This window comes from Fukomys damarensis, unplaced genomic scaffold (genome assembly GCF_012274545.1).
Source record: "Fukomys damarensis isolate Sample0158 unplaced genomic scaffold, DMR_v1.0_HiC HiC_scaffold_15, whole genome shotgun sequence".
NCBI classification, from domain to species: Eukaryota; Metazoa; Chordata; class Mammalia; order Rodentia; family Bathyergidae; genus Fukomys; species Fukomys damarensis.
The window spans coordinates 15129549-15155211 of record NW_022900927.1 but is presented as its reverse complement, the minus strand read 5'-3'; the positions used below and the strand labels follow the sequence as shown (position 1 = coordinate 15155211).

The 25663-nt window shown below is 35.1% G+C and overlaps 1 protein-coding gene across 1 annotated transcript in view; it reads right to left on the bottom strand.

The window, feature by feature from the left end:
• Window positions 1-25663, bottom strand: part of Cpne8 (copine 8) — a 214695-nt gene that overhangs the window by 54647 nt on the left and 134385 nt on the right. The window contains exons 12-13 of the mRNA XM_010629775.2: window positions 4434-4509; window positions 536-589 (exon numbers count right to left, since the gene is read on the bottom strand). Of these exons, the coding sequence (XP_010628077.1) occupies window positions 536-589; window positions 4434-4509 (130 nt within the window). The remainder of the gene's footprint in view (window positions 1-535; window positions 590-4433; window positions 4510-25663) is intronic.

The window sequence follows — 25663 nt, the reverse complement described above, 5'->3', positions numbered from 1 at the left end:
GTTGTTTATGGTCTCATTAAAATGTATATATTTTCGTGTGAATGACTCTAATTTCTCATTCTTTATGGCTGAGTGGTATTCCATTTTATAGAATGTATATTGAAGATATACTCTTAAGTGAATTAAATAAGTCACACATGTGTAAATACCAAACAGTTTCTCTGGTGTGAATAAACTACAATAGTACATAAGATCCTAATGGTATAATTGACAATGTGAAATAGGAAGAAAAGGGCTAAAGGTGTAGGGAAAGTGGGAAGGGTAGGGGAGTAGGGGAAAGATAATAAGGGAAAAGAAAAAAAATGAGAAAATGGAAACAAAGTCTTTGTAAATAGGGAAGGGTGGAGGGGGCAAAGAGAGGGCAGGGACAAGGGGAAAAAATGAGAACCAAGTCCTGTCATGTAAAGTACAAGATCCCAATAATGAATGTAACTGTACTGTATACCTAAAATGTACCAAAAAACTCAATGAGAAAAAATGCATATATTTACTTTATTAATTTGATCTTTACTGAATACTGTAAATTTTGACTTACTGTTCCAGAATTAGTATATTTTTTCTTTTTTCCTTTCTTTTTAGGATTCACCACCTTAAAAATCAAATTGAACAGTTACAAAGTTAGATTTTACAGTGTAATTTTTCAATGATGCAGTTCAACTCACTGCCTTCTCTTCTTATGCTTGTGATCATTTAACACTGTCCCCAGTCAGTATGACTCCTACATAGTCATTTGGCCAAATTTCTCTGCAAAAGTTCCTGGTGCCTATTGTTTTTAAAGCAATCTTTTGTCAATATTCTTATCAATCACTTCAGGATTACCTATTAACATCCGCATGTTCTTCATCCAAGAGACTCTTGACATCCAAAATCCTACATAATAATCATTGATTTTTAGAAAAATCACAGATTTCTAAAGAAAAGTTTATCTGAGAGATATAAATTTTATTAGATTACATATATAATATAGGAAATCACCCAATGTGCGAATGTTTAAGGGATCTATTGACCTCACTACTGCTTTATAATGCTGGTAATTTCCACCCAATGATACATTATAATCGGTAAAGGTCAGGTTGTGTGCCAAAGATTGAAGTTTCCACCACTTGTTCCATGAAGAACTATTATTACAATCCTACATTGTGCAAGACATTGGGTGATACAGGACTGTAAAACAAGCAAGACTTGTCAATCTAACTGGGTGAATTAAATATGCAAGTGCCTTGAGAGAACCCTTCAGTACATCTTAGTCCAAAACATGGAAGAACCATTTGATAGGGAAAGATGAAGGAATTTCTGAGTAAGCATTACTAGGATTTATTGATTTAAACTAAACATCTAATAATACAGCATTTTAGAAAAAGGAAAAAAACATCTGGGTTAGCTGGAGTAGAAAATACATACACAGAGATTAAAAGGTGGGCTGAAGTCATGTTAAGAAATTTCTCAATTCTAGGTTAGGGAGTTTGGTGTGACTCAGTGGTGTTTAAATGGGGTGATGAAATAGGCAACATGCAGGACAGAGCTTCGAGGAGAGCAAGTGGAGCAAGGTCCTGCCTTAAACATAAGTATGCAAAAATAATGAAGTATTAGACAAGCTAGTGCCGTTGGTAATGACTCATGAGAAAACGGGATATATGCCGGATTTGGTAGGTAGAAAATAAGGTGGAAACTGACGATGCATCTAGTAAGTCATTCTCTATAACAGTTACATTATTAATTTTAGAAAATTTGGATTGAGCAGGTTTTATATGGGAAATACACAATGGTCAGCATGTGGGCCATCTTCAGCAATAAGACACATTTTTCAGATTATGAAAATAGTTCCAACTATACTATTAATAGCAGAGAAGCTGCTTGGTAAGGAAAGGTTAGATTTGATATAGAATTTTGAGGAATTCAACAGTTTCTCAAAGTTATTTGAAAAGCAAAGTAATTAATATATGAGAAAACAAGAATAACATGAATTAAATAAAACATTTTTAAGCTTGGTGATACATTTTGGAAAATTTGTATTTAGCATCACGTTGCTATCTAAAGTCATTTATCCAATATTAAGTCTTTCATTTGGAAAAGAAAGTTTTTCCTGGATTTTAGGAGTGAAATTACAGTAGAATTTCATAAGAATTTTTCAAGTGGTTCATATTAATTTCTTTGGTTTCTAGAGTCACAGTGAATCTATCTCAAGTTATGCAATTTTATTATTGGATTATCTAATGATTTGTTATTTGATCACATAGGACAGTTTTTCACCCAACAAAAAGCGCTTCATATAACAGTTGATGGTGACCATAGACAGAATGGTAGCACTTATTATTAATAACCCTAAAAATAGCGAGGGGAATTGCTTTCAGAATGGAGAAGAACCTCAGAAAGAACCTCAGAACCTCAGGAGTAAGAACCAAAGAAAAGACAATAAGCACAATAAATATCAACAACACATTTCCTTCAAGAAACCAAAGTAGCTCAAGGGCTTGCATCAATCCCGAGGATCATTCATGGAAGAAAAAGTGTGAGGCTTACTTTACGGAATTTAACTTGCCCTACCCAATCTTATTTTCTTTTGCTTTGCAGCAGTGGAAACAAGGCAGCCTTGCACCCACACTAGCTGTGAAAAAGAGAAATCTAAAAGCCACAGAAGAGAACAGAAAGGCTACGGAGTTCATCAAAAAGTGCCTATCATTAACTGACTTATTTGAAAGTTCTCTAGAAAAGCTCCATTAATGTGGGCTGGATTTGTCTTTATTTGACCGGATTCAAAGCTTGCTCAGTGGAAAAATCCCAAACTCTAAGGCATTTATTGAAAACAGTGGCAATCACTGCACAGCATATTTTTCAGAGGAGATGATATAAATTTGGGTAAGTAAAAAGCTGACGCAAAATCAAAAGGGAAGATCTAGGGAATGAGATGTTCCAGAGGGCTTTCAATAGTTCTAGCTTATTCCTGAGGATCTAAAATGCCACGAACTTGTGAAGAGTACACGTGTGCGGGAAAGTCCGGAGGAAGCCCTAATCCCTTATCACTGGTGGACCTCAGGTCTCTGCTTAAAGAGCAAATGAAAGCTGAGGCAGAGGTTTGCACCACTAGGGTGCATAGGGAGATTACAATTCTACATTGTGCAAGACATTGGGGGATACAGGACTGTAAAATGAGCAAGACTTTTCCATCTAACTGGGTGAATTAAATATGCAAGTGCCTTGATCACTTGTATTGATCACTAAGCTAGTGAAATAAAAATGTCAATGGCTCTCACAACAAATGATCCCTACTTCAGAGTTAGTTCATGAAGGTCACCAAACAAACACAAACTCTGGGAAAGATGTGTGCTATGGTTTAAATTGTCTCTTCCAAATTTCTAGTTTTTGTCGATGTGATACTAGAATAGCTCAATAAGTATACTACTGTTCAGAGCACAGACCAAGGTACAAGCTACACTACATACAATGTATAGGTTTCTCTCTCTCATTACACACTCAAATTTTTATTCATCTCTGTATCCCCTCCAGGAATACAAAGAACGTGGAAGATACCTAATAAATATTTTAATAAGGGAATGAATGAATGATGATACATGAATGGGGCACAAGTGCTTCAGCCCAGGAAGAAGCTGGAAAAATCGGAGATTCCTTTGCTCTCAGGAGAGTTTTTGAGACAAATTGGCAGCAGGGAAGACTTCCGTCGTTGATTAAACATTTAGACATTCTCTTTTGCTATGCATGTGACTTAAATTGGAAAGCTGCAAGGAATACACAGATAATGTAGCTCAAATAGTAACATGCTAAAGTATAATACATGCTCAACACATGTCCAGAAATTAACTAGCAAGGTGCTTCGAGGCAGAAGTAACTACTGTGTGTTTGCTTCAATAACTTCGATTTCTCTAATGGCTGAATATTACCCTGCCATTCTCTTTAGTCTCTACCTAAACAGGAGTGAAAGTGACAGCTTATTTGTCAAAACCCCATGCTGACACAAGTAAATAAGTGTTTTCTTTTTTTTTCTTTTTCTTTTTATTAGAAGCAGGTGGGGGATAGGTTGGCAAGAAATCAAAGACAGAGGCTGAACCTTAATAAAAAATAGCCATAAGTCCATATTGAGTTTTTTAAATAAGAAAAAATTTAATAGGCAAAAATTAATCTCTCAAAGTAGATGTAAAACATTATGTGACTCTGAAAGAAAATAACATCATTTACTCTAAGGAACAAGTCAGCTGATTAGATTTAAAGACTCCTATATTCTTCTGTTGATATGAGAGACAGAGGTGGAGAGAGAGGGAACTTACTTGGTTCTCATTCTTTGCAAAAGCCATATTTAAAACCATAAATTTGTTTATTCCACCTCATGCATCTAGCAAGGGCTCTACCAATGAACTATACCCCCATGCTAAACTTATTTACTGTAGGCAAAAACAGAAGTAAAGTGAGATGTCTCTTACCTCATACACATTGAACTGCGACTGCCCTCTAGAAAGTTCCCTATAGCTTGTTGTAAATTCCCCAATGAAATCATGACTAGAATTAAGGAGGAAACAAAAAGTATGAACTATTAAACTCATACATTTGTCAATTATAACTTAAAGCTCTTCAGGATGGTATAATTTAATCATTATGAAGAAAGCTCTATATCTTTAAGAATATAACTTTCATATTTTAAGAGGCCAATATGTAATTTAATTGTTCTTTCATTCACCAAAATTATGTGTTACACCATTCTATTATATCAATATTCAAATGTTTAACTTACCCACCACAATTAACATTTCAATTAGGTACATTTGATTTAATGACTCATTTCAAAAATGTGACATTTACCTTATCTAAATAATTATTTCATTAAGTTTTACCCACACTATGAGACATTAAGGCAAATGCTGATATCAGTACAATGGTAAAAGGAAAAAGAGAATAAGAGTAAAGTAATAAGCTTAAGGGATGTCACAGGAGCTGTTTGTATCATAAACTTTATGCTCGGCTACTTGTTTTACAAAAACAAGCCATTTGTTGTCATATAAACTGATATTCCTGCAAACTTCTATCCAGCCTTAGTGTTTAGTTATGAATCACTGAAAAGCAGTGACCATTCCAAAGACATGATGACTGATAATAAGCAAAAGACAAGTTGTGTTTAACCAGCTAAAATATAATTTCTAAAGATGAGATTTTGTAGGGAAAAAACAGTTGCTATTAATTTTTAGTAGTTTCTGCCATAAGAAAATGTGTTTTAAAATGCTTTTTGTATACAGATTTTGATATCCAGCCTTCCAGTTCTGCTTTATCTAAAAGCATCACAATACTTTATGTGAGACATTCCTCTTCACATTGATATCACTCTGAATTTGTGAATTCCAGTTCTCTGAAGAAGCTGCATCCTGCAGACTGCTTGCTCTTGGCTGTGACTATGGGAAGATGGAATACTGTAGGTCTCTCACCAGAATTATTGGGAGCCTTCCTATGCTTTCCTTAGTAGCCCCTTCAAAGTCATTTATCCTCATTTTTGCATTTGGCTTAATAGTCTTCTGACTAGTAGATACTCTGGGAATGTATCACTAAGATTAGCAGACTTCCAGCCTTTATCAATCCTAAGGCTAAGAATGCTGTAAGACAACACTGAATCTTATAGAAGAATTTTCCTCTGCTTTGCTGTAGCCTACCTGCTTATCACTCCTGCCCATGGAATTGTTAAACTATATTATTACTTTCTTTTGTTCTGTGACTATAAAAGTTCATGTGCTCTCCTCAGTGGGGAACATTTCATTTAGAGCAACCCAAATCGTTATTCCTGGGCTATGGTCACTTCTATGTGGCTCAGAATAACCCATTATCTCGTTTCCTTTGAAGCAATCTTTGTTTTAATATCAACACCCTCTTCTAGATGGAACTTTCTGAAGCAGATATACACACATGAAAATGTAAAGGGAACAGGATTAAAAATTGTAATATATTTGTATTTATAAAGCCAACTGATAAAACTCACCCTTTAATTTACACTGGGGAAATTACAAAACAGTACATTAGTGTTATGTGGTACTCTGAATACATTTCTCAGGACATTTACACATGTGGCTTCAATCAAGGAATATAAAATAGGCCGGGCATGGTGGCACATGCCTATAATCCCAGCACTTGGAAGGCTGAGGCAGGTGGATCACTGTGAGTTCAAGACCAGCCTGGGCTACATAGTAAGTTCCAGGTCAGTCACAACTACATAGTGAGACCCTGTCTCAAAAAACCAAAAAAGAAAAAAAAAAGAAATATAAAATAATTTCCTTTGACCTTCAGAAGTGCCAGCTAATACCAATGATATCTTTCACAGAAATTTTAAGCTCTCGAGTTAGAGTTTAGAATCCATTCTCTTCTACTGTTATGTCCCAGTTTCCAATATCTTAATAATTACTGAGATAGAGGTTCACTGGAGCACTTCAAAAACACTCTGATGTAGATAGATGTGAACAAGTTTTATTTAACCCTGTGAACTCACAGCGGTGGTGACAGCCTAGTGCAGAGACAATGCCTGAGTCACTAGAACCCTCAGTTTGTGGACGATTCTAATCCTACAGTGTTTCAGGTTGACTGATTAAATCCAAGGTAAGGTTCTCAATTGTTAACATTAGATTTTTGCCATTTAACATGTTTCCAAAACTTGGTGTAAGAACGAGTCATGCACTGGTCTCAGATAAATGCAATCACTTAATAAAGACTCAAGAACATATAGTACATCTATACGGATACAGTCAGCCTGGCAAACTGGGAAATTCTGATCCAACTGTAAACTGTGCTTCGATGTGCCCATGTCATGTTACTGTGGAACTCCCTAACAATCAGTTCATTGACATCTGACCACTTGGTCCTATTTTGTTCTTGTTGCATTTATTATTCTCTGCAGAAATGAGTAATGAACACCAGGGTGCAAACTCTTTGGTCTCGATGCTAGAAATTAGTGTTTCTGTTGCTGACTTGGGTTTTCTACTCTGAAAGATCTCTGTTCGTCATAAAAGCAGAGTTCTCTTCTGTATTAGTTGTTTGAGAGCTTAGAACTAAATGTGCAATCAATTTCCAGCAAAATATGTCTTCATTTGCAGTTCTGTCAAGACTTTTCAGGTTTCTAATTCATATTATGCTTTTGCTTAGGTTTTCTCACATACATACCATGTTATTATATGCATTTCCAAAAGCTGCCTTGGATGCCTTTTAGAATAAAATAGGGCATAAATGCATGAAAATGTGAATAAAATACTTGCTACCTGTTTTGAATCTTGTTCAAAACGTTTATTTCAAATAAAAAACCTATATTTGTATATAATGTAGATGCAACACTATCCTTGTATTGTACAACAGAAAATATATTAAGGGAGTTACAAATCATATTTCAGCCTCCAAGATAATATTCCTATGAGAAAAAGAATATATATTGTATCCGTTCAGTATCCAGAAAAATGCAATATTAAGAAGTGAGGACTTGCCAAAGATCATAAACATAAGTGGAGTAGAGATGGCAATTAAAAAAAAGCCTAGATATAATGGTCTTTGAGGAATAAATCTGAAAACTTTGTGTGGATAAGAGGATAGATTCTCAGGTCAATTTTGTTATAAATCTCTCTGAATACATGGATTTTAAAAAATAATGTCCATCCTTTGTAACCTGTTCTTCAAATAGTATATGTTAAATCATGAGCAAGTAGTTTAAAGAGAATATTAAAGGTAGTTTATACTGATTTATGATCATAATTATATTTTTCCCTATCAACTATTCCTAGACTCTACTGAGATTAAAGGAAAGCAAACTGAATTTGGTTTAATACTTTTACCTATTCGTGATATTAAATACTATTATATTGAAATATTTCTGGCTATATAAAGAAATAAGATAGAAAATACTAGCAATTTCCTGGTGATTCAATAATACTGTTTTGCTATTTCCTGTTAATGTAATTGTAACTAGAATAATTATTCTGCTGTAAGTCCCAAACTCTCTGACTACATTTGCAAAATAAAATTTACTCCTGTACCATATATCTGACTTGTATTTGTTTACACATCTACTTTTTCCTGAACCTTTTATACTGCGTATGTATTATTTACATGCCAAAAGAATAAACTAAAAAGGTATTTAGAGCAAATGAATTACTACTATAGCTAGTAATATGGCTTTAAAGTATTGGATAAATCTCACTAATAATCATATTTGTGTTTCATTAACAGTGGAAAATCTCATGTAGTATAGTCTCACTTAGCTGTGCAACCTACCCTTGTCCATCCTCCCTGACAGCTAGCAACACTCCCTTGCATGACTTGGCTGTCACTCTAGAGATTAGCTATTACCTCCTCAAGAACCTTTCCTACTTCTTGCCAGCACTTTGTTCTCTAAACAACAAACAACAATTAAAACACAGAATATTCATCACCACATTGTCTATATTGCATTAGGTACATTTTTTTATGTACTTTCCCTCTCAGCTGCTAGCATACTTAAAGGTGAGAAAGGTGATATACTCCCTGCAGAATTCCCAGGAGCTACTCACAAGGGGCACTGCTGAATTTGCAGTAGTAGGTTATTATCACAGCCATGCTGGGATCCTACCTGCCTGGGAATATGAACAAGTTTGTTTCACATTAATTATATTCTTCCTAACAGAATGGCATGAGATTCAATGGTGTTCTGAGAGCAAGGTCAATGTACCTAGATTATGAACTTATCTATCTTAAACTGCAGAAAGTAGCTTTTTAAAATTAATGGCCATAATAGGTTATAAGTACATGCTCACAAAAGTAAGTTTTCTTCATAAATTGTTTTTGCTAGTAGAAATTATTATAATAAAGTATATATGAATGTATTCAATCTAAAAGTGATCATTTATCTCCACTTTTATGACTATTTTAAGTCATGATTTTAAGTCTTCATTTTCTCTACTCCCTCTGTAACAGTAATTGTGGGCCTCCTAAGGAGAGAGTCAGATCTGATCATGTCATATTAGCAGGAAACTAGGCTAATTTTATCAGTCTCATCCACACTTGCTTCCCATTTCTAATATAGGAAAAAAATGTAAACATATGCTTGTACACATATATAATATGTGGAAAACACAACTTTCCTTTGTGTTTCATACATATCATCATATATAATCGCTATGTAACCATAATTTTAATGTATTTTATATCTTATGATTATGAATTTCATTTATAAATCTGATTTCCATTTACTCATTGTGTCTACACAGAGGCTTGGACAAACTACATTTTCTAAAATTAACATTTTTAACGTCATTTACAAGATTATCATTTACAAGATTAACATTTTAGCATGTGCATCTATTAGACATCATTTAAACTTCTATCTTTAGTTGTTTTCTTATTGCCTCTAGTAAGATTAATATACCAAAATACAGTTAAGCACAAATTTCCCATCCAAATTAAAAATGACCTGGTCAAATAAAAAGCATATAATATTTAGGGCTCCAAATCCCCCAAATGAGTAACATTTACCTAGCAATAGCTTTATAAGTGTAATTTAATCCATCAGAAGGTAGAAAAGTTTCTCTAACCACCCAGGACCTCTGTATATTTATCTAGGACTTTAAGAATTGGAAAGCTATTAAGATAATATCTGAAGTTAAAATGTCTTCCAAACTCATGGAGTTTTAAATATTCATGACATTTGTGCCACAAATTTCTCTGTAATTTCAAAGTCACTGAATTCTGGATTTTAGCTCAAACTTGAATCTACAGAAAACAGTCCATGTGATTAGGTATTAAGTTTCAAAAGTTTAAAACAATCAGACAATGAGTTGTGGTATTTCAAGCTAGTAAGAATAACTGCTACCATAGTTAAAAAAAAAAAGACAAACAGAATCAGCATTAGTATAAAATGAGTACAAAGTTACTACTAACCAGAAAAAAGAAACAAAAGAGAGAGAGAGAGAGAGAGAGAGAGAGAGAGAGAGAGAGAGAGAAGAAATAAAGGGCTCCTGAGTTTCTCTTGCACATTTTTGTTCATTCTATGCCACTGGTCTACAGCCATGTAAGTACAATTCAAGGTGAGCATTTTCTTTTCTACATAGATTTAAGAATAAGTAATACATATGTTTCAGTCACAAAAGGAAAAATTCAGTACATAATTTAAAAATTCACTTTTGCTCTGTACCATTTGCTTTAACACACTGCCCCTTTACATAGTGGAATGTTCCTGCAATAGTGTTGAATATAGACCAGTACTTAAATCTTTTTTCATTTTACATTCAAATTTACCTGAATTCATAGATAACTGATATGTAATCATCCATCTGTATTTTATCTTATATTACTGGGTTTGTTCTGTCTCTGTCAGATTTCACTATCACTGTTTGTCATTAAGACGGAATGGTATCGCCCCAATGTGTCTTCCATTTTCATAGTGAGGAAGCCTGGAGCACAGGGGATCCATAACTTCTTGAACTAACATTCATATATTGATAAGTATGTTGTATAATAAAATGCACAAGGCAGATATCTAGATGGAGTAACTCTCCTCTGTCTCTACCCCCCCCACTCACTTCTAAAACACAGAACTTCCAGGCTGAAGTAACATGGGTTTGCAAGTGCACACTACAGTCCACTTCTACTAGGTGGAAGGGTCTTTCACTGGGGAATAGTCCCTTCTTGGCCTCTTGTGTATCTTCTCCACTCTGTATGTTGCGATACCACTTCTGTAGTTGTGCCAGAGGTGCCAACACACATCATTGAGTGTTCTAGCTGTGGAGCTGGCTACCAGTTTCCATACTCCCACCTGTCTCCACACTGTCCACTATCTTCCTGACAGACTAAGGGATTCCAAAGAGGGCAATAGGGATCAATTGCAAAGGGAAAGTCACAAGGAGGAGATTATATAAATCTGCTATTGAAATTCTTTCAAATCTATGGGAGGAAATACATTTCACGAGGAATCCTTTGATCAGTGTTAAGGTTTTGAGTTTAAAAGACACACATGCCCCAAAAAGACATGTCTGCCCAGTACAAATTGATGAGAGTTGTTGCTGGTATCAATGTGTACAGACAATTCAGTTGATTCAATTACCAAAAGCAGTCATCTTGGCTTCCACCAAATTGCCAAGAGTATGTATCTCAAATAAATCACCCACAAATATTAGCTTTCTTTTATGCCAAGTAGATAACACATCATTAGTCAAAATTGTACATTACCAATTCTTAAAATAAATCATCTCACCTTGGAGAAATTTCATATTTGGACTTGATGGATCTGCCGTAACCCTTGACACAGGTCTCATTTTGGAGCACAGATCATTCAGACTTAAAAGTATTTTCAACCATGGCGGGTGGAGGGGTGGGGAAGTGGAGGGGTGGGGGTAGGTTAGTTTATTATTAAAAAGATAAAAACTACTTACTAAAACTCTGAATTTATAATGTTTTCTTTGAACTATTATACCATATTCACCTCAACTCTCAATTTAAAATTACTTCTTTAAACTACTTATGGGGAAAATATCTGGTAGATGTTTTGGAAGCCTTAAATAATTTCTCATGTAGTATTATTTTTATGAGAATGACTTTGGATACAAATCATCAAAATATTGAAATATGGGAGTAATACAGCTCACTTCATGAAGGACTTTCTGCTAGAAGATTAAACAAATTATGTATCTTATAAATAAATGAAGTTCCATGGGACTCTGAAGCAAAACTTCAGAATTACTTCAGTTCCCTAGAGATGAAAATCTAAGAAAGAATAACAGGGGCCTCCAAGCAGCACAGACCAGTGAGGAGTGCAGCCACATGGAACTAGGCTGCTACCCCACCTCCACGGCCATGGGCATCCAAGCACCACAGACTGGTGAGGAGTGGAGCACCCTCACAGCATCACCCCAGTGCCCCCCACCTCTGGCCTCCTGTTTGTGCCGGTACCTGAATCCACAGTGAGACAGAGCAGAACTGAAAAACAGAGAGAGGGCCTCTCTTAGGCTTCTGGATGAAAATTGAAGCCCACTGGAAAAATGAAGAAAATCTCTGCAATAAAGACACACCAGACTACCATAGTTGGTAAGTTGGAGGGATCGCCACCTGCCATCGGAACCTACACTATCCTCATGGGAAGGGTACCTGGACCCTGCAGTAGAACTTTGCACAGTTTAACCCTGCAGGAGGTCAGAGAGCTCAACCTGGGCCTTGCAGCCAGAAATCAGCCTGAATCTCAGGGATCTTCTGCTAGCTTGCCGAGACTAAATGACTCAGATCTGCACACTGCTGCCCACATTGTCTATTGTGACAGCAGACATGCCCTGAAGGAGGCCCTTCATTTTCATTTTTTAAATTTTTTCCTCTCATTTTAAAATTTTATTTTCCCACTCTTTTCAAATTCTTCCTTTTTTTTCTTTTTCTTTTTTCTCTTTTCTTTCTCTTTCCCACTCAACTTCTCACTCTTCCACATTGTTCTTCATCTCCCTCTTTGTTCATCTCCCTCCTGTTCCTGCCCTAATTCAAATTTCATCTTTTTCTTTTCTTGTTTCTTTGTCTTTCTCTCAATTGTCATTATTTTCAAGGGAAAGTGAATAGAATTTCTAGCTTCCCTATTGCTGTTAGATTGTTCTATTATTGCCTTTCTTTTTTTATTCTGTTTTTCCCTCATCTTCAACAGTTTCCTAGAGTTTATGTGATCTTCCTGTGTCCTCTCACCTCACTTCTAAACCTCCCCTATCCTTCTACCTATCTATCCCTCTCTCCCCGACTATAAGTCCCTATCCCAAAGGGTAAAGTTGCTATATTGAAGAGTTTATTCATTGTAAAAATATTTTGGGGTGGTCCTCAATTATGATTGAATTTACGCAGTTAAAGGTACGAGATTAATAACTACCACAAATTGTCATTTTCTAAGCTTGTTTGATGCTAGTGTATTGCTGATTGTATCATGTGGGCTAAGGTGTTGCGGTTGATCTAATCAGTTGTCTTTCCTGGTATTATGAAAATGAGAGTGACTTCAAGTCATTAGAGACTCAAAACCTAAAGACCAGTTATATCTGGAAGTATTAACCCAGGAATTAAATCAAGGACAGTATCAACAACAACAACAAAAAAGAAATGAGAAAACTTTTAAGCAATGCACAGACAAAAACTTCCAGCACACCAAAGGCAAATTTTGGGGGAAATGAGGTGGAAAAGTCTGACAGTCAACAACCTGGACACCCTGAACTGATAGCACAGGAAGTAACAAAACAGATCAATCAGGTTGTAGAAAATTTCAAAACAGAAATAATTTCCCAGATAACTACAGAGATAGTGAACAGTTTGAAAGACATGATTAGAGACTCTAGAACAGAAACAGATTTTAAAAATACCTGAGTTCAAAACCATGATAAAAGCCATGAATGCCCAGCATAGGAAAGAAATAGAAACCATGAATGCCCAACACAGGATAGAAATGGAATCCATGAAACAGATTCAAACAGATATCCAGGAGATTAAAAACCCTACAGAAAGTATACGCAACAGAGTGACCCAATCTGAAGCTGAATATCAGATAAAGAAGACAGAATGATGGTCAGTGACCATGAAAGGAGAGATCTTTTAAAAATAGAAAAGGACCATGAAAAATAAATCCAACAGCTCCTAGATGACACAAAGAAGAATGATGACTGATAGGAGTTCATGAAAAATCAGGAGAAAGTACAAATGACAACTGTTCACTGAATTAATGACAGAAAGCTTCCCAAACAGAGCAAAAGAATTGACATACAGAGAAGTGGGACATATAGGACTCCAACTAGACACAATAAAAAGAAATCTATACCTAGCCATATAATAATCAAGATACCAGAAACCCAACACAAGAACAAAATACTATAAGCAGTTAGAGAAAAGAAACAAACCACACACAAAGGAAAGCCTATCAGAATCACAGCAGATTTTTCAAAACAAACCCTCAAGTCAAGGAGAGCCTAGAGTGAGGTATTTCAAACCCTAAAACAACCTCCAGCATAAATTGATGTATCCTGCAAAACTATCTTTTATAATTGCTGGGGAAATAGGATACTTTCGTGACAAAGAACACCTGAGAAACTTTATGTATACCAAACCAGCACTACAAACAATTCTAAACAATATTCTAGAAAAAGACAATGAAGGTCACAACTCCATGAGGGCCAACAGAGCAAATCAAAGAGGAAAGGCAAGAAATTAAAGGCAGAAGGGGAAAAATTAAAAAGAGCCAACAACAGGACAATAAAATGACAATGATAAGTTAATATATATCAGTTATAACCATCAATGTTAATGGCCTCAATTCACCAATCAAAAGAAACAGACTGGCAGAATGGATTAAGAAGCAAAATCCAACAATATGCTGTGTACAAGAAACACATTTAGCTCAAAAAGAAACTCATAGACTGAAAGTTAAAGGATGGAAAACAGCTCTCAATGCAATGGTGATAGAACTATTCTAAATAACATAAAAACCTACAAAATGTTAAGAAAATGTAGAATAACTACTTCTCTTCTAACTGAAATCTGCTTTGTTGAGTTCAGAATTAACAGACACCAGAGGGATTAACCATAGAATGGGACATTTGGCCTCATCCTGAGATAAAGGAGCACATCAAGACTCCAAACTCTGAGGTTTTGTAAACCACATGATTGTAAAAGGGTTAAGATGGAAAAATAATAACTGCTAATTTTGAGTTGAGCTAATTTTGGGGCCCTGAACATCTGCTTCCTGTGGGCTAGAACAGACAGCTAGATGAATCTTAAAAGTAAACTCGCTGACTACAAAAAATTGCTATATCTTGGTTAAAGTTAACTGTCTTGTGACTGTGATTTTTATATCAGTAACGTGAACCAAGGAAATGAAATGTAACCACCCAAGTGAGATCATGGCTGTAAAACCCTATAAAAGAAGAAGCTGTAACCCAGTATGTGGTCAACCACTGGCACTGCTCTTAGTGCAAGTGGCCTTTTTGCTGGCAAAATAAACCTTTTGTTATTTTACTTCCATTCTGTGTCTCTGTGTATCACTTACCAATTCTTTCTGCAACAACAGGAACCTGGAAAAAAGCAGGGGTAGCTATCTTATTTGCAGACAAAGTAAATTTCAAACCAAAACTAATTAAGAGGGACACAGAAGGTCACTATATCCTTGTAAAGGGAACAATCCAAGAGGAAGCGATGAAAATACATATGCACCAAATACTAATGCCCACAACTATACAAAACAAATATTAAGGGTCATGAAAAGGCAAATAAGCACTAATACAATTGAAGTGGGGAATCTCAATACTCCACTTTCACAAATAAATAGATCACTTAGACAAAAAAAAAAAATCAACAACGAAATACTAGAACTGAACCAAGCTTTTGAACAAATAGACTTAACAGATGTCTACAGAGTGTTCCACCCAACAAAATCAGAAATATATATTCTTATCAGCTGCATATGGGTCATTCTCTAAAATAGACCACATACTAGCTCTCAGAACACGTTTAAGCATATGTAAAGTAACTGAAGTTATCCCATGCGTATTATTAGACCATAGAGCAATTAAACTGGAGATCAATTGCATAAGAAGCCACAAGAACTTCACAAACACATGGAAATTGAAAAACACTCTCCTGAACAACCGAATGGGTCACAGAGGAAATTAAGAAATTAGACAGTTTCTACAATTAAATTATAATGTCAGTACAACATACAGAAATATATGGCACATAATGAAAACAGGTGTAGGAGAGAAATTCATAGCAGTGAATGCCCACACTAGGAAAACAGAGTGAACTCAAACAAACAACCTAATGCTGAATCTTAAACTCCCAGAAAAAGAATGGCAAGACAAACCCAAAGCTTGTAAAGGGAGGAAATTATAAATATCAAAGCAGAAATCAATGAAATGGAGACTAAGAGAATGATACAAAAAATCAACAAATCAGAGTTGGTTTTTTTGAAAAAATAAATAAAATCAATAAAGCTTTAGCCAACCATACCAAAAAAAAAAATAAAAAAAAAAGGAAAGAAAAGGGGCCAGGGATTTAGCTTAGTGGTTCCGCCACCTGCCTTCCAAGCACAAGGATCTGATTTCAATCCCTGGCGCACACACACACACACACACACACAAAAAAAAAAAAAAAAAAAAAAAAAAAAAAAGAAGAAGAAGAAAAAGAAAAGGCTCAAATCCATGCAATCACACATGAAAAAGTTGAAGTCACCAGAGATTCAGCAGAAATCCAGAGGATCATCAATACCTACTTTGAGAAACTGTTCTTAGAAAATGGAAAACACAGAAGAAATGGACAGATTTCTTGATACTTATGAATTACCAGAGTTAAACAAAGATCTAAACTATCCAAATACAATCAGCAAAATTGAAAATGTGATTAAAAATTTACCAACAAAGAAAAGCCAGGTCCTGATGCTGAATTCTATAAGACATTTAGAGAAAAACTATTGCCACTACTCTTTAAACTTTTTCAATGAAATTGAAAGGGAGGCAATACTTCCAAATCTATTCCTGGAAGCAAGTGTTACTTTGATTGCAAAACCAGGGAAAGAACCAACCAAAAGAGAGAACTATAGGCCAATCTCCCTAATGAACATAGATGCAAAAATTCTCAACAAGATACTGGCAAACAGAATACAGAGGGTCATCAAGAAGATCATATACACTGACCATGATGGTTTATTCCAGGGATGCTAGGATATTTCAACATACATAAATCAATACATAAAATACACTATATTAACTGAGTCAATATGATCATCTCAATAGATGCACAAAAAGCATTTGACAAAATTCAACACCGATTCACGACAGAAACTCTGCAAAAAATTAGAATAGATGATCTTTATCTTACTTTGATAAAGGCTATGAAAAACCAACAATCAACATCATACTAAATGGTAAAAAATGGAAAACCTTCTCACTAAAATCAGGAACAAGACAAGGATGTCCACTATTAACACTCCTGTTCAATACAGTTTTGGAAACATTAGCCACAGCAATTAGACAAGAGAAAGAAACTAAAGAAATAAAGATAGGAAAGGAAGAAGTTAAACTGTTATTACTTGTGGACAATATGATACTTTACATAGAAGACCCAAAAAACTGCCAAAAGACTTCTAGACTTAATTGACAGATTCAGTAGAGTTCAGCACTCAAAATCAATAGCCCTCTTGTACACAAATAACAGACTCACTGGAGAGTAATTAGGGAAATAATTCCTTTCATAATACCATCCAAGAAATGAAATATCTAGTAATAAATCTAATGAAGGAAGCAAAAGATCTCTACCCTGAAACTACAGCACTCTGAAAAAAGATTTTGAAGAGGATATAAGAAAATGGAAATCAAACAATAACAAATGTTGGCGGGGTTGTGGGGAGAAAGGAACCCTTCTCTATTGTTAGTGGGAGTGCAGACTGGTGCAACCCCTATGGAAATCAATATGGAGATACCTCAAAGAACTGGAACTAGAGGTTCTATTTGACCCAGTCATACATAGCTGATATCTTTCCAAAAGAATTAAAAGAATCATATCACAATGATATATGTGCACCTATGTTTATAGCAGCACAGTTTGTAATAGCTAAAACTTGGAAACTGCCCATTTGCTCATCAGTTGGAGACTGGATAAAGAAGATGTGGTTTTTTTCCATAAAGAATGAGAAATTAGATTCATTCATAGGAAAATGGATACATATTGAGGATATATTCCTAAGTGAAATAAATAAGTCACACATGTGTAAATACAAAATAGTTTCTCTGGTGTGAAAAGCTATAATAGTGCATAAGATCCTAATGATATAATTGACAATGTTAAATAGGAAGAAAAGGGCTAAAGGTGTAGGGAAAGTGGGAAGGGTAGGGGAAAGGTAATAAGGGAAAAGAAAAAAAATGAGAAAATGAAAAAATGGAAATAAAGTGTTTGTAAATGGGGAGGGGAAGAGGGGCCAAAAGGGGAGCAGGGATAAGGGGAAAAAATGAGAACCAAGACCTGTCATGTAGAGGTATAAGATCGCAATAATGAATGTAACTGTACTCTATAACTAAAATGTACCAATAAACTAAAAACAACAACAACAACAACGACAATGACAACAACAACAAAAAAAAACAAAAGGAAAGACATCCCTTGCTCCTGGGTAGGAAGAACCAACATAGTGAAAATGGCCATACTACCAAAACTGCTATACAGATTCAGTACAATCCCAACTGAAACTCCAACAGTATATTTCATTGAACAAGATAAAACAATCCAAAAATTATTCATTTGGAACCCGAAGAGACCTAGGATAGCAAAAGCCATTCTAGGTACCAGAGATATGACAGGGAGTATCACAAGCCCCAACTTAAAACTATAATACAAAGCCACTGTGATAAAAACAGTATGTTATTGGCAAAGAAACAGACCCAAGGATCAGTGGAGTAGAGTAGAACATACAGAAACACTCGAGATATTCAGCTACCTCATCTTTGACAAAGGAGCCAGCCATACTCACTGGCGGCAAGATAGCCTCTTTAATAAACTGTGTTGGAAAAACTGGATTTCAACCTGCCAAAGATTAAAACTAGACCCTTATCTTTCACCATGCATTAAACTAAAATCAAAAGTGGTTTAAATATCTAAATATTAAAACAGAAATACTAAACTTGCTGGAGGATAAGTTAGGTAGAACCCTTGAAGACATTGGCATAGGAAAAGACTTTATTAACAAATCCTCAGTAGCATGGGAACTAGCACATAGAATCAACAGCTGGGATCTCATCTTATTAAAAAGCTTCTTCACTGCAAGAGAAACCACCAACAGAGCTAAGGCACAACCTATACTGTGGGAAATAATTTTTACTAGCTGTTCCTTGGACAAAGTTCTACTCTCTAGAATATATAAAGAACTTAAAAAAAATCAGACCCCCAAATATAAAGACCAGACTCAAAAAAGGGCATCTGAAATGAGCAGACATTTCTCAGACAAAGAAGTAAAAGCAGCAAGTAAATATATGAAAAAATGTTCCACATCACTGGTCATTCGAGAGATGCAGATGAAAACAACACTGAGATTCCACCTCACCCCAGAAAGAACGGCTATCAGAAAATTAACCAATAAAAAATGTTGGCGGGGTTTTGGGAGAAAGGAACCCTTCTCCCCTGTTGGTGGGAGTGAAGACTGGTGCAACCACTGTGGAAATCAATATGGAGACACATCAAAAAACTAGGATTACAGATCCCATTTAACCCAGCTATCCCTCTGCTGTGTATGTTTTCAAAAGAATTAAAAGAATCATAACACAGCAATATATGCACATCCATGTATATAGTGACACAGTTTGCAATAGCTACAACTTTGAAACAGCCCAATTTCCCATCCACTGGGGACTGGATAAGGAAGATGTGTTTTTTCTATAAAATGGAATACTACTCTGCCATAAAGAATAATAAACTAGAGTCATTTATATCTAAATGGATGCATACTGAGGCCATACTCTTCAGTGAAATAAATGGGACACACAAGTATAAATACCGAATAATTTCTCTGGTGTGAAACTAAAAGTGTAAATAAGGTTTACATTGTATAACTGGTAATGTGAAATGGAAAGAAAGGGGCTAAAGGAGTAGGGGAAGTGGGAAGGTTAGGGGAAAGGAAAGAAGGGAAAAGAAAAAAATATTAAAAAAGGGAAACAAAGTCTTTATAATTAGGGAAGGGGTGCGGGGAAGGGAGGGCAGGGGTATGGGGAAAAAATAAGAACTAATATGCATCATGCAAAAGTACAAGATCCCAATGCTGAATGTAACTGTATACTGTATACCTGAAAACTATCAATAAACAATGAAAAAAATGAGTATACTACTGTTCACTTTGCTTTTATAAGAAAAAAGTGTATATGTGGAAAACCTTCCTTTTAATATTGTCATAGTAGAATTTGTACTTAAAACGCATTATAAAAATCTGAATTTTCTAGTAGAAATGAAAGAAACATACATGTAATCCCTACCCCACCACCAAACAATAACATTGGCTCTCCTTTTGGGGTCTACTGACTTTGTTAGTCATTAGACTTAAAATATGTTTTCTTATTCATGATTAGCCTAGGAGATAGCAAAAATTTGTCTTGTGTTCTTTGAAGAGTTATTATTTTTAGAAGATGGTAATAAATGGTGCTCCAATTTTAATATGTATTAAAATATGTTTTGTGGATTAAATTACAAGTTCATAATACACATGGTCCAATGGTTTGACTTGTTAGGGTGATGCCCTATATTCAGCAGTGTACATGATCTAAAGTAGATATGATATACTCTTCCTACACATTAACTACCTTATTCTATACCTTTCGGAAATGCAACAATAACATGTTTAAATAATAGTAACTTCAAGAAGACATTGTGAATGTGTGAAGGCTTAAATATAAAAATATTTTCTATATGCTTAAATAAAAATTCCAATTTTGAATTTACTTCAAATGCATAATCCATAAGACAAGTGGCAAATCAGAAATTTCTTCTCTTGTTTGGTAGGTTTATTTTCTTCCGAGTCCAAAACCTGTAATTTAACAAATTTACATTTCTATGCAAGATCACAGAATACTAGAAAGAACATACACATGAATATTATAGGCTATAGCAATTCATTGCTGTTTGTGCATAATGTTTTGTTTGAAGTACTCTGAGTGTATCACACTGGAAATGTGAAATATTTGACTTCTGAAAGATGATGTCTGGATAATTCTTCAAAACTTTTTAGTTTAGCATGCTTAATGATAATTAATTAAAATATTATATCTGTTTAACTAATTTATAATATATCAAAAGGCAACAAACCCATGTTATTTTTATATCTTTAAAAACACTGTATCATAAATGTTAGCTTCAAAGAAATTATGATACCAATGAAGACTCAGATAACCTCATTTGATGTTTAAATATATATTTATGGGATGAATAAGAAATTTCAAGACAGTATTTTCCTCTCTTAGATATTCTTTGGTGATATGAAATTCAGTAAACCACCAAAGATGCAGATTTTATATAGCTTACTATTCAAATGTTCCAATTTTTAATAAAAGTTTTAAAGTGGACTGCTACCTGATTACAACTGTAATGTAGAAATGGTCAAAAGTATTTTGAAATATACACAAAAAATGTACTTCCATTTGCAAGAATATAGACAAGATAATTATTTAGATAAATACTTGTGTATTTAAAATAAAACTTCTTAGAATGCTGTATTTTCTCTCTTAAATTGCCTTTGTAAATACAAGTTAAAAATTAGGGGGCCGAAAACTATGCACACATACTGCTGAAACTAACAGTTTTGTAGTTGAACTCCAGAGCTGGAGGTTCAAACACTGAGTAGAAAAGCTTGAAAGAGGAGAAAAGCAAATCAAACTTCAGGATATAAAATGTCACTTAGGGGATTTAGTCTTCAACACAGAAGAGAGAGAGATGCAACCCATCCTCCCAAAAAAGTTTAAAAATAAATATATACAAGAAGCACTCAAGTATATTTGAATTATTTACCAAAGCTTAATTTTCATTGGTAAGTGACCATATTCTATGAGTACTGTGTCTTGCTTTTTGCCTAGGTCAACCACTATCAAGTTTTCATTTCTATAACCTAAGTAAATCGCTAAAACAAGTTTTCATTTTGTGATTCTCTCAGGTTCTATTTACTGTAGTCATCAAAAAAAGATTTGGAATTTGTGTTTCCAAAGAGAGATTCTGGGCCTCTCTCTGAGTGTCATACTTTTTCCTATGCTAAGAAGTAAAAGATGGGGGACAAAAGCTATGTTTGGGACAGTTATTACTTACTGGGATGAGAGTAGTTTGCTTTGAAAAAACAATGACTACTTAATCACTATGACCTGAAATGACCACATTCTGAGCCTTGTTTTCATATCTATAAAGATTTAAGCAGGGATATGTAAAACTGCCTGGAATATCAAATTAAATTTAAGCCTCTATAATGAATAATCATGGAGCTATATTATAACAAGATTTTCTGTAAAATTAACATACAGACCACACAATAGAATCTTTCCCTTCCCCATAGGGTCTCTCCAATTTCAATGGAATATTAAAATTATTACAAAGCTAAGTATCTGTTAAGGCATGAGTGTAGTGAACTTCTTATTTATTAAATTTTAGCAAACTTTTTTTCCAGGACTTAGTTGAGATAGTTACAAAGTACCATGAAACAGAGAGGCTAGGATGATAGAATAAGCCATTGGGTACAATGAACCGTTTCCCTTGGTAGCATGGCATGTTCCAATGGACCCATGAGGAGATCCTGATAAAATTACCAAAGCAGAATGTCCGCATAAAGTTAAAAAAAAACCTCTTACCAAGAAAACTGTTACCCATAGCTTCCTTCACCTGCTCTTAGTCAACATGATACCACTAATTTTGGAGTTTGCACAGCTGGATAATACATTGTTAGCTCCCTATTAACTTCCTACTGGTGCCCTCCTGTAGATGACAGTCATGCCAGTTATGATAACAGCTGCCTGGATTAAATCCTAGAGACTTCACAGTCATTGTTTGCTGAAAACATGGACCTTTCATTTGAGACTACAGAAATGTGACGGGTGACCAACAGGTTGAGATGTTCAGCATCTCTGTCTTCATGCTGCATCTGACCCCTTTGCTGTCTCAAGCCTAGGGTCAGATGCTACGCAGCTTTGCATGTTGATTATTTTAAAATGTTTTGTCCAAGTCTATAATACAGGGTTAACTAGGACTTTTGCCCATTGGAGATGGTATACATTTTCTTTCGCACCACTTTTCTGTTCTCACCCTTTGTGCTTTTTCAGAAACCAAAATAAAACAAAAAACAGGGACCCAAGTCCTTTGGCCCCATCACAGGTCCTGGACCCAAAAGGCTGGAATGAATGCTTTACTTCTGGCAGGATGATGGCGCCATGTGCACAAAAATTTGAGAAACTCTAAGACAAGTTAACTACTGAACCAGTGGGCCAAGTCCACTACAAGAACAAACATCTATGCTTCTGGCCATTGCAAACTATTGGACTTTTGCCTAACCCAGCAAATAAATAAAAATAGGCTGCTCTATTTCTTTTAGGAGAAGCAGTAGCTTGGTCACTTTTTCAGCTAACTGCTGAATCCTTTTAGCTGAAGCCATAACAGTGTAAAAATGTGTGTGCTTGCCACACTTTCTCTAGTCTTTTCACTGTGCCTGGACCAAAGAACCTGTCACTGAGTGTTACCTGTTTTGTGTGTATTTGCAACACCAAGTGACTAGCAAACACTACACAGTCATATGACACATGTTGATAATACAAAACCTCAAACTGTTTTGATATTTTTGAATTACAGAGAAAAATAGGGGCTAACCATTAAAGTATCAGATCTTTATGCCCAGTTCAACAGCTATTTCTCCCCAAATCTTCATGAGCAATGACATGTACTTCTATTGCTTCAAACAGATCTTTGAAGTAGAAGATCCCTCGGCTCATATCTTTAGTTTACATTTCAGCTTCACTCCAGTTCCTCGTACATCTCTAAGAGCCTGATACACATCAGTACTGTTCTATATAATTTGAAGAAGAGGACCCGGGGATAGGACAAGGTAAAGAAGACGCAGCGAATGGAAATATCTTTAAGATCATCTTAAAGAAATAAAGAGAACTGGAGTAAAACACAAGCAGGCACTGGAAACATCTGCATCCACAGGAAGAGGGTCTAAGTCTAGTGTAAGAAGATGGAATAAGGTTGATGCAAGCTGAAATGTTTCTGTCTCTCTGACAGGAGGCAATCATGACTTCCACTACCGTCTGGATTTCAGTCATTCACCAGGTTTACACTTGGGAGTTTCTTTGTCAAAAACTAAACAGGAATTTTAAGCTACCAGTTAGAAATGTGTCTACCATATCCACTTCTATCCCTGGTAACCAACAAGCAACTCTTTGTTACCCTATCTCCACGAGTAATGCAAAATTCCCTTTGTCAACTACATTTAGAATCTGAGAAGTGGCTTTTACTGCAATCTTTAAATAAAACCATTATAAACCCACAGACTGGCTCACTAACACTGGCTTTAAGTATCCACACTTATGTGATATGAGAAATGAAATGTTCACAAAGGTAAAATATGAAGGCTCCACATCTGAAGCACCATCTTGGTAAGCTTAGTTAAGAAATTTAACCTCCATTCATTTATCAACAAAATAACAAGATCTTAAAATTATGATGAATATCACCATTCTTTCAAAGATCAAGTGAGAAAATGTCTGAAAAAGCACTTTGGAAACTGCAAATGCATTGTCAAAAGTGTAACTTAACTTTCTATATTGGACTAATGCATGTAGGTGATGTTGAAAATGGTTACCTACTTAGTTTAAGTGTTAAATTTTAAATTATGAGGTTTACATAAAAACCAACATTTTACACATGCACTTTCTTAAGGAAAAATAAAGGTTTTATTCTAGATAATGTAATGTTTTCTTGGCACCCATAATGCAAGTAGTAGATAGTTTAGAGATAAGAATGATATTGCTGTACGGGAATTACATTTAGATTTTAAAACATTTTGTATGAAGCCAAAATACAGACCTAATAAGTCTGGCATATTCATTGAGCTATCTTTAATGTTTCTTGTAAATTCTCCATGGGAGCCAATCAATGTAAGGGGACATACATATACTATTAGTGCAGCCTGAAGCCTGAGTCTATCCAGAATTTTGACATTATGTTACAGATAAATAAGCATTGAAAAATAAACCAAAGAACCATAGGATATTCTACCTATAACTTTTTGTAAACCATGTTTTGTTCTTCAGTTTTACCATAAGGCTGATGATATATTTCAATATTTTGAAAACATCAGTAATAATATTGAATTGGCAGAGGTAACCTAACCAACTACCTTGTGTTTGGTACTAAGAGATACACCTTTCAATAAAATTATTGAAACGCAAAAAGAAAAAAATGTGTATTTTCGTGGCTGTTCACGACAATGGACTGATAACTAGTTACTTTCTTTTCCACCAATCTCATTGGGCTGATTAGCTTTCATCACTGTTTCAGAAACCTCCATAAACATTACCACTAGTCTTTGCATTTAGGTCTCTCCCTGACTCCACAGCTTTTTTCCCCATATTTCTGTTCACTTTAAAATGTCCTCAGTTCAGAATCAAAATGTCTCAAATGCTACAAAATTCCAAAGGGATTCAACAATCATGTCTCTTATTAGAGGCCTTCCACCATCTGATCTTGACCCCCCCCTTTTCTATCTTTATTTCTCATTAATTTTCTCTAATACTTAATAGCCTGTTTGGACAGAAACATGGCCAAAATAAAACCTTCAACTCACCAAGCTCATATCATCCTGTCTTTTAAATTACTGCTCTCCTGTTAGGCAAATCACAGCATAGAATATCAAAAACAAAAAATGGTATACTCTAACCCAGATGTGAAATTAACTTTTTCTGAAGTTTAGCCTCATATTTTATTCCTTTCTAACACTAAAGATTTTTGCTCTTGGGACTGCACCATAAAATCTGTAGGACCATAACCTTCAACCCGTGAGTTGTGTGTCAATCTTTTTTTGTTTGTTTGTTTGTTTTTTTTTGGGGGGGTACCGGGGATTGAACTCAGGTACTTGCTCTTGCAAGGCAGGCCACCGAACCACTGAGCTAAATCCCCGGCCCCTTCCATCTTTTTTTTTTTTTTTTTTTTTTTTTTT